At 32.9% G+C, this 11,190-nt stretch overlaps 1 protein-coding gene across 1 annotated transcript; it reads left to right on the forward strand.

The window, feature by feature from the left end:
• The first annotated feature begins 1,032 nt into the window (after positions 1-1,032).
• tmem120aa (transmembrane protein 120Aa) lies at positions 1,033-8,640 on the forward strand. The gene is made up of 12 exons (XM_004076786.5): positions 1,033-1,208; positions 2,419-2,537; positions 3,617-3,748; positions 3,834-3,893; positions 3,974-4,069; positions 4,323-4,412; positions 4,497-4,562; positions 4,651-4,712; positions 6,428-6,520; positions 6,907-6,971; positions 7,090-7,158; positions 8,196-8,640. The coding sequence occupies exons 1-12, from the start codon at positions 1,131-1,133 to the stop codon at positions 8,307-8,309; spliced, it is 1,044 nt and encodes a 347-aa protein (XP_004076834.1). The 5' UTR covers positions 1,033-1,130; the 3' UTR covers positions 8,310-8,640.
• Positions 8,641-11,190: the final 2,550 nt, after the last annotated feature.

Raw genomic sequence — 11,190 nt, forward strand, 5'->3', positions numbered from 1 at the left:
TTTGTATGGTTTTTCTTGTAATGTGTGATGTCTTTACATTATTTTTTGGTCTTTCAATGAAATAAAATGTATTTTTAACAGTATTTTCAAGTCTGAAAAAGAAAGAAAGATTGTGACTCTTTGAACCAGAAAGCATAAAAGCAACTGCGAGCTTTACACTTTAGGAGCAAGAAATACAGGTGTCTTCAATTTAAATTTATAATTAAATAACAGTCATGGAAATGATGCTACTGGATTCATTTAGACCCTCTAATAAAACTGTGTTTCTTTTTTTATTTTAGGTTAGTTAGTTGTAGGTTAGTTAGTTGTTTGTCAGGTTTCTTGGATCGGGACTATTTATTTTGCATTTTTTTATATTTTATGTATTTTGTTTTATAAATTTGAACTGAGTTGGTTATTAAAGGAAAAAACACCCACCACATAATAGAAGGGTTTTTGATTATAAGTTGTAAAAACTGTAAGGAAAAATCAAAATAAACCTTCTTAGATATTGCAGATGGTCCTAAATATATTTTGTTGACACAGGTTTATTACTGATAATATGGACTAATGATTTTTTTTCTTTCTTTGCATAGTCTAATATAATTTGATATACAGGTCCTTTTTATGTTGTGGTATTGATTAGTAGTTGTTGGTTAAAGAAATTAGTAATTTTCTGAGACAGTATTTCAAAACAGTTTTAGCATTATAAGATGACAACATACATTTAAAATATGGGCACACATGAAAAGGAAATTTTACTTGATGACTTTCTAGAACGTTGATTGGCTAAGGAGGAGGAGCTTCACTACAATTTTGAATTTTATTTAGTTGCACATCACGTTTTAATCATATTAAACCTAAATGACACTGACTAAAGTTTTACTCTAATTTAAAGTGAAGTAACATTTTGAAGAATGTGTTTACGAGATTATAATCAAATAATACTTGCAACCCATTAAAAATATATAAATAAATATATGAAGAAGTAAATTATTTTTGAGTAATTTTTCTAACCTCCCCTTAGACTTTTACACTTTTATTTTGAAGGAGCTAACAGGAAGTGATGCTTTTATAAAACACGCTAACTGTTGCTCGCGTGATTATTTCCCAATTCCGATGAAAGAGGTTTTCAAATGTTAAAGTAGAAGATGCTGTCTACTCCGTCTGGTTTTTCTGAGTGCTTTCGAGAATGGGAGGATTTAGAAAAAGACTTTCATCAAATTCAGGTAAAACAGTCGGTGTTTGTAGCCGTATTTAACCATAAATGTGCCGCGCCGTTAAGCTAACTGTCGCGGTAGGTAGGGAGGCAGGCAGGCGGCAGACGTACCCGCCCTCGACAGCTCAAGATAAATGCTTTGTTTTTGTTAGGATGAAAAAAAAGAGCAAGAACCCTTAAAATCCTTAAAATAAAATAAGTAAAACATCTGAATGATGTAAAACTAGCCTCAACATTTTATGCATTTATTCCTAATCTTATTCACGACTTCCTTCCAAAACCGAACATTGAAGCATCAAACGTGGACTAAAAATATAAAACTTAAGTAATTTTGTGACTACTGCTTAATATGTGAAGTATTATTTTTCGATATACTCCTTAATAAAAAATAAATAAATAAAAAACAGCAGTTACAAGATGACTTTTGCTTTACTTTTATTTAAATAAAACAAAAAAATCCCTTTACAGAAGATTGTTTGACTTTGTAACAAGTAAGTTGGCTCAATAGTCCATCAGTTTTTGCATCAATATAATAGTTGAGAAATTTCCAGAAGATTTCTTCAGACAAATCGTTCGAGTGAGAAGGTTAGGAGATACCAGAGCTACTACTGTGGCTTCAGATAAAATATATTTTTAAGCATTTTATTTTGAAATTTGAAGTGTTTGCACTAGTGTTAACCCTATTCAGGGAGAATAAAAAACCCACTACCCTTACGTTTTTAATTCATTTTAATGTATCCGTTATCTTTTGGAAGATAACGGAAGGAACCTTAATCTCTGACTGATTTTGGTGATTTTAGAAGGAAAAGTAAAGATCTGGCTCTCAACTTTAGCTCCCTGCATGGCTTGATAATCCATACAAAGGCTGCCTTAAGGCTTAAAGCTTTTTTTTGTCTTATTTTTTCTTCTCTTAAAAAATATTTTAAAGTTTCTAAACATTTTCCTTCAGTTTAGTAGCATTATAACTGTTTTTCCATTTGTATTTTCCAAAATCTTAATAGCAGTAGTAGTTTTATTGGCAGCTTTTCAGAATAAATGTCAGCACTAATGTGACATTTAGACGCACACACATGCTTAGCATTTATATTAATAATTCAAAAATTTTCTGTGTATTCCTAAGTTGACTAATATGTCATAATAATTCAAATATTTAATTGCCACACCACAGATTTACTGATTGTATTTCTTTACTATTATTATATATATTTTTTTACCTACAGGACACCCATCGTTTATATAAACAGAAGCTTGAAGAAGTCACCAAATTACAGAATAACTGCTCCGGTGCTATTGCACGGCAGAGGAAGAAACTCAAAGAGCTCACTTTATCTTTGGAAGAGTAAGTATGTCATAAAGTCATGTAGGATGTCATGGGTTGACCCTTTGAATTTACAACTTCATGCAACTTATAAAAAACTTGGGTCAAAAGTTTACTTTCTAGTCTGCAGTAAAGGAGCTCCCATGTTAAAACCCAGAGCTTATATTTTACAGGTGTTGAAAACTAAATAAACTCAAAGAAGAACCAGAGATTTCTTGTTAGTACCTCATTTCTGGTGGTAAAGTCTCAAATCTGCCTCTTTTTGTTCACAACAGTCTGAAAAAAGACCAGAGTTTTTTTGAGTCTATGTAACCTTAAAATGTTTTCCGCCATTTATTTTGTTACATTTTTTTTACTTTGCGCCCCTCGATCATATTTTATCACAACATGGGAGTTTGTCAACTAATGTGTCTTTCTGTAAACATGTAGGAAAGGCTTTTTAAAATTTTTTTTTGTTGGATTAGATTTCCGCTGCCTAACAGGTCAGAGTTGCTGATGAGGCAAAAGTCTTCAGATGTTTATTTACTTGGACAGATCATTCAGAGAGCAAAGAACTACCAAGAATGATCTACTTTTTTCCTTTTTTCTCTCTCATTCTCTCCATATTTCCATAAAGGTTCACTGATTAAGTCTTAGACATTTTAGGGATCTTTCTTTTAAAAAATGCTCAACAAGCTTTACAATATACAATAGTAATATTAATTATAAGGTAATAAATGTCTTAGTGGCTTTATTACCTGACCCATGTATTAAATAATAAGTCTAGAAAACTTTACTCCAATAGAAAAACAGATAAAGCCTCTTGAAGCGTTTTCTATTTACATATATGTTGCAGGGTTTGTAGTATTGAAAGCTGAAAATTGTATTTTTTAAATTCAAGTCCTTTGTAAATAACAAAAGTATGGCATTTGAAACTGATATTTTTGGTATTTTCTAAAGTTATTTTTTAAATTACTGAATTTTCCTCAAAATTAAACCTGGAAAAAAAATTGATAATTCTGAACCGTTTGACAAATGAATCATCTGTAATATTTTAAAAATGAATCTGCAGTTTTGATGATGTTTTTTTTGTTTTCTTTCTTTTTTTTAAACTAAACTAGATGCAAACAAAACAATTCAACGGCAACAATAAGTTCCGAGACGGTGAACTCTATCGCTGAAATCGAGGACTCCATGAAAGACAGAGCTCATGCCTTCTTTGAGATGGAGGCCTTTCTGCCAAAGAAAAACGGGTACATTTCCTTTCACAATAAAAGCCTGCACTGAATGGATTTTCAGACGTGAACATTGCGATGAACACTTGTTTCTCTCTTTCAGGCTCTATCTCTCTCTTGTTTTAGGAAATGTCAATGTTACCCTTCTTAACAAACAAGCCAAGTAAGTTGCTATCAAATAAACCTCCTGCCGGTCTCTCTGGATCAGCGCCACTTCCGTATTTCAACTTGTTTTCTCTGCAGATTTGCCTACAAGGATGAGTACGAGAAGTTTAAACTGATCCTCACAGTCATCCTCTTCATGTTCTCCTTCACGTGTTGCTTTTTGCTGAGTTATAGGTAAGTTTTTCCGGCAGATTTGTTTACTGACAGTTTATATTCACTTTTTTTTTACTTTAAATATATGTTTTTAATCTTACTTTTCTCTATTCTGCCTTTCTGCTGATGATTTAAAGGGATAAATAAGGTTAAACTTATCTGTTTTATGTTGTAACTATGTCAAGTTTTGCCCTAAACAGATTAAACACATCATTAAAAATTCTCCATGCAGAGAATTTTATTGTCGCCTAAGATGTTCATGATTTTTTTTAAGAGTCTTGGACGCCCTGTTCAACTTCCTGTTGGTGTGGTATTACTGCACGCTAACCATTCGGGAGAGTATCCTCATCAGCAACGGCTCACGGTTCGCACGTCTTTAAAGAAATCGGCTTCATTTCACTTTCTCTGCACTTCATGTGGTCCTAGTTCCTCCATTCTTCTACTTCAGGATCAAAGGCTGGTGGGTTTTCCACCACTACGTGTCAACCTTCTTGTCGGGAGTCATGCTCACTTGGTAAATATTGGCCAGAATTTGGAAAAATCACGCTTAAAAATTAGTGTCAAAAACAAAAACATCAGCTTTCTGTCATGTTGTTCTGCAGGCCTGAAGGAACTCTGTACCAGATGTTTAGAAACCAGTTCCTCAGCTACAACTTGTACCAGAGTAAGAGTCCGGATTTCATCCCACTACAGATGTAGAGATGTATACGATGCTAATTGATAGGGATGTACCGATCCGATCAGAAAGCAGGCACGATCGGAATCCGATGTTGTATCTCGATCAGGTATTGGATATTTATTTTATTATGATCAGTGCTACCTGATTATTACAGATAAACACTCTTCTAGGAGTCTGCATATCATGAATGGACATTTTTTTTGCTGTAAAGCGCAGCAGAATACATAAGGGTTAATGGCTGACGAAGTGTGCATTATCAGAAATGCCGTTCATTTCTGATAATGCACACTTCGTCAGCCATTGTCCCGCTTATACCATGGTCACAAAAATAATGAATATTAAATCAAGTTTTAGTCCTATATTGTTATTTGTCCGGGTTCAATTGCTTTTTTCACCAAAAGCGGACTATTTGTTACTTGGTGCCGACATCAGCGCCAAAGGAAAGCGATATATATGCTGGTCTCCACGATGGGTTAAATAAAGCCGCTTGTTTTTGTCCAGATGATGAAGTTAAAGTTTGTGTTTAAAGAAGCCAGCGCAGTGATACCGAACATTTAAGCTATATGACCGGGACTTCTTTTTTTAGGCGCGCATCATCACTGTGTGTGTCCAAATTCCAGGGCTGCATCCTTCAATGGCCGCGGCCTTCCCGGTCGACGTAGGCCGGATGTTAACGGCCGTGAATTTGGACGAGTCTAGCCTTTTGATGATTCCAGCCGTTACGTCGGCAAATGTAATGTCGCCTAGCAACCGTGAGTCCCAAACAGAGAGGAGTAGTGAATCGGGCATGGAACTCATGATATCATTAAACTTTTAATCCTGGAGGTGGAATTATAACAAGATGTAATTATTTCCAACTCCGGGGTCGGCCGCAATGCATCCTGGGATACGTACAATATAGAAGGATACACCAGACCATGCCGCATTTGATGGCGTCGTTGAATTTGGACAGCACTTGTGGACAGCCTACAAATGCATCCCAGGAAGAACGCAGCCCTCGAATTTGGACACACCCACTGTTGATCATCACTATTTAATCCACACGCAGCAGCCAATCAGAATCAAGTATTTGCCCAGACTATAGTATAAGGCGGGAATAATCTCTCCAAAACAACCAAAACTAATAAATGGCTCGATTGACTTGTTAGTCGTAAATACTCATCATCATTTCATGCTACAAAAATGATTATTAAAGAAAGCCATTTTTAAGAATTGAGATATGAATCAGATTTGATCCAAAATGTTCAATAGTTCAGAAGACACTAATACCACATTCACCAAACTTTCGCTCATAACTAATTATCTTTAGTTTTTACTCGTTATTAGTTAACTTTTTTTGTTGTTGAAAGTTGTACTATTTTTGCTTGATTGTTTAGTCTACCTCACAGATGTGTTCTATTCAAGTGCTAAATGATAAAAAAAAGGTTAATAAAATGTAAATCGGGCAAAACCCGGATCAGTTTATGACATTTTTAAATGTCTGACAAAAGTATCAGATTGGGAATCGCTGTCAGCAGATACTCAAAATCAAATGACTGAATTGGAATAAAAATCCTGATTGTGACATCCTTACTAAATGATGTTTTCTTCTTTTCTTCTCGTTCAAAGAATTTCATGAACTTTTGATATAATCAGTTGATTTTTAGCTGCAGATAAAAGCCCCTTTTAGACATTTTTCTGTTGTCTTTGTTTGTATAAAGGCTTTGTCCAGTTCCTCCAGTACTACTACCAGAGTGGCTGTTTGTACAGACTTAGAGCCCTTGGAGAAAGACACAATATGGATCTAACTGTTGGTGAGTCACGCATTTGGATGTAGTAAGGTAACATTTTTGTGACAGATTCTGTCTGTTATTCTGGCAGTCCTCTGAAGCCAGACAGGAGCAAAGCATTCATTTAGAAAAAAAAATGTTGATTATATTTTCTTCAGTAAAGTTGTCAGAGATGTGAAGTAAAATCAACTTTGACCCAGTTTTCTTGAGCAATTCTTTGATTTTGCACTGAAGCTCTTCTTGGAGTTGGACTTTCACATCCTTCCACAAAAAACAATGATGTTAGGAAACAGTTATGTGCAGTTTCAAAACATTTATGTCAAGATTGAACATTTAGGGAATCTCCTTACATTTTAAAAGCATACATTGTGTCAAATAGTGATTGTCCTCCATGTTTTTATGTGGTTCAGAGGGTTTCCAGTCATGGATGTGGAGAGGACTGACCTTCCTCCTTCCTTTCTTATTCTTTGGTCATGTAAGTGTGTTAGTTCTTCTACTACTTCTGGTTCATCTCCTAAGATACGTTACCCTAAAAATAAACGATTATAATAAGATCAAATTCACATTTTAGGGATGTTTTTCCTTTGTTGCAGTTCTGGCAGCTCTACAACAGCATGACGCTTTTTAAGATGTTTCAGCTTCCAGAGTGTAAAGAGTGGCAGGTTTGTTCTGTCAACAACAGCTTTTTACCTTCTATTTCCTCTCTGTCCTCTGAGCTATCCCAGGTCATAGGATAGCTTTCTAAATTATGACCTAAATTCCTCATTTTTTCTTGCGTATATGTGTGACTACAGCATTTTAAATGCCAATTGACTATTTCATGCAGAGCCTCATTTTCCACACGTTAAACAATTTCTTTGTGTTTTCATCAACTGACTGCAAAATATGAAATTAGAAGCACACAACTCTCTTTTGTTGCCAAAAAGCAATTTTATGAAAAAAATTCATATACATATGAATGATATAGTTAATGTAAAAATTAAAGAAAAGCAAATTGTTTTAGTTACTTGATGTTGAGTAAATACAAAATAAGATGCACCCCTGGAAATAATATAAAATGATATAAAATAAGATTTAACAATGCAGGTGATGAAATGTTTACCTGGAAATGACACAGTGAAAACCAAACACTCACATGATGCTCTTCATGTCAGTTATCAGTTGTAGTCATTTTAGTGATTTACTAAAAATGTCATTAGGTAAAAATTACAAATTAACCTTGAAAAAAATACTAAGGTGACGTAATCTGTGTTTTTTTTTTAAATCAGAGAAACATGTTCGTCACCAGTAAATAAAAATATTACTAAACTCATGAGTGAAGGAGCTTAATCAATAGTTAGTGTGTGACACTAAAGTTATTGCAGTCTGAAGTTTCTAAATCTCAAAATAATTACAAAAAGGATTACAATTATGTACACTTTTGTTAATATCTCTCTTTATTTTATAATTTATTAATGCTTTTGTAAAAAATATGAATAATTTAGACATAAATAAGTTATGTTTTACGGACCTCTTTTCTTTTGCCTTTTAAAAAACTGTTTTCTTTAAAACTATAAATTCATTATTTGATGACAATGACTGGAAACAGATGACAGGAAAAAAATTATACAGATATTTCAGAAATATTAAGTGTGTATGCAAGCATAAAGTGTATTTTAGCGTTTTTTTCTGGGCACGTTTTCTTTGTTGTGGTCTCTAGGTGGTGATGTGCGGCTGCTCTTACATGGTTCTCTTCATGGGAAACCTCTTCACGACACTGAAAGTGGTTTACCAGAAATACATGAACAACCAGGACAAGTCCAAGCGCATGTGAATGCAAACATCTGAGTCACTTGCTTTACTGGATGATAAATATTCAAGAATACAAAGAAAATATATATTTTTTCTTTTATAAATTTCAGAATATTTTCTCTGTTTGCACCACTTACTTATCTGCTCCTCTGTGAAGCTCCAGCTCTCGTGTTTTTATCGATGACGAGGACAGCTTTTGGTTGCAAATATTAGTGTATTGATTGTTGTGCAAAAAATCTTGCTTTGTGTCTGTTGGAACTCTGTATTGTTTCTAAGTGATTTTAAAAATGTTTTTTGGAGATAAACAGTATTTAAAATTTCATAAAAAGTTGCAATAAAAAGTGAAAAAATTGTGTTGAAATCTACTATACTTTGCTACAACTTACAGATGGCAGCTGTTGTTTACACAAACCATCAAATATGATTTGTGTGTTTAACTGAGCATGTATGTTCTTCCTGTCAAACTCCTCTGTAGTCATTCAGACGTCACCAGAGGGCGCCCTCTTGTGGCTCTATAATGTATTTTAATACATAAATAATATTAATTTATTGTTATTATGTTTTATATATTATTTATATATTCTTTTGTTTATATAATATGATAAAAAGGATTTTTACATTTTAATATGTAAATCAGTCATTTTTTAATACATTTTCTTAAATGTTCTTTGGAAATAAGCGGAATGCCCGGAGATTAAAGACGGAATTTGCCTTAAAAACATAAAGCTGCATTGTCGGCAGGTTAGCCAAAACTGTTAGTTTTAATGCAGAATAATTAAGCTGGTCCATTTTGTTAGGAAAGCACCGTCCTGATTGCAGATTTTCCATTTTATGTCTCTTTCTAGATTTCTTGAATGTTTTCTTTGAAACACCAAATGTTTCCATTCATTTTATTTTTCATTTCATTTATTTATTTGTTCCTTTCATGAAAATTGATGTTCAAATGTTTACATGTTTCTCTGACATATCATGATTGGAAGGGAGCAGAATTGAAGAACACAATTCTTATTATTATCTGCTCCCTTTTAAACATTACATTTACATTTCTCACACCATCACCTGTGCTCAGATTTCACAATGTACAGTTCCACTACACTGTAAATACATTCCATTCATTTAATACATACATTCCAAAAATTCCATTCAACAGTCAAGTTTGTACAAACTAATTTGTTTAGCTTTATACATGAGTTTAAATTTAATAATATTTTGACAACTTTTTAACTGATTCTCCTGGGAATTCCACATTTTTACCCCTGCTATATCAGACAAACACTTTTGCTTTAATGTTGTTCGAGCAATCTGTTGTTTGAAATCAAATTTTCTCCTATGATTTTCTTCTCCTGTGGTAAAAATAAAAAGCTTTTGAAGGTCTTCTGGTAAATCTCTGTTTCTGGCTTTAAACATAACTAATAAGGTCTGCAATTCAATTCAATTTTTAAGTTTTAATAAGCCTGACTTAATAAAAAGTTCATTTGTGTGATCTCTAAAATTAGCTTTGTGAATAATTCGAATAGCTCTCTTCTGTAGTAGAATTAAGGGCATTATATTAGTTTCATATGTATTTCCCCACACTTCAATACAATATGTAAAATAAGGTAAAACCAAAGAGCAATATAACATGTGCATAATATGACATGGTAAAACATATTTAGATTTGTTCAGAACAAAAAGACTCTTGGCTACTTTATTTTTTACATAAAATATATGAGATTTCCATGTTAATTTGTCGTCCAACATAACCCCTAAAAATTTAAATTCAGACACTTGTTCTATGTTTATGTTGTCAATGGACAAAGTCACTTCTGTTCTGTTTTTATTACCAAATACCATAAACTTTGTTTTAGTGAGATTCAAAGATAGTTTATTGTAGTCAAACCACATTTTGAGTTTTATCATTTCCATTTCAATACTTTAAGCTAAGGTTTTCAGATTATCCCCAGAACAAAAAAAGTTAGTATCATCAGCAAATAAAACAAACTGTAACAACTTAGAAATATCACAAATATCATTTATATATAAAATAAAAAGTTTAGGTCCTACAATTGAGCCTTGTGGAAGTCCACAAATAATATTCATGAGATCAGACTTCTTACCTCCAAACTGCACATATTGTTGTCTGTTTTTTAAATAACTGGTGATCCAGTTCAGGGCGATTCCTCTAACCCCATATGCATATAATTTAGAAGTCAAGATAGAATGATCTATGGTGTCAAAAGCCTTCTTTAAATCCATGAAAACTCCTATTATGTATTTCTTTTTGTCAATTGCTGTTGAAATTTCTTCAACTATTTTCATTATAGCCAAATCTGTAGACCTATTAGAACGAAACCCAAACTGATTCTCACTTAACAATTTATTTTTTTCAATAAAGCTGTCTAGTTTGTTAACAAACAACTTTTCTAAAACTTTAGAAAATTGAGAAAGTAATGATACTGGTCTGTAATTATTAAAAGTATGTCTGTCTCTATTTTTTAAAAAAGGAATAACTTTAGCTATTTTCATCTTCTCAGGAAAAATTCCTAATTTAAGTGAAAGATTAAAGATATGATGTAGTGGTTTTACAACACAATCTATGCTCATTTTTATTAATTTCATGTCAATCCCGTCACTGTCCTTTGACGTCTTGTTTTTTAGTTTGTATACTTTAGTCAAAATGTCATTTTCAGTCACATCAGATAAATACATAGATTGGGAAATCCAATTTTTATTTTTAATAATATCTTTTGATTGTAAATTACATGTAATATTTTCTGCTAAGTTGGGTCCTATATTTACAAAAAATGAATTGAATTCATTTGCCATGTCCTCTTGCTTTTTGATGACCACATTGTCTTTAAGGAAGAAGTGAGGTAGTTCTATTGATCCTGACTTATTTCCTATGACCTTATTCAGAATATTCC

The sequence above is a fragment of the Oryzias latipes genome, chromosome 14 (assembly GCF_053564925.1).
Source record: "Oryzias latipes strain Hd-rR chromosome 14, Olatipes_Hd-rR_3.1".
Lineage (NCBI taxonomy): Eukaryota > Metazoa > Chordata > Actinopteri > Beloniformes > Adrianichthyidae > Oryzias > Oryzias latipes.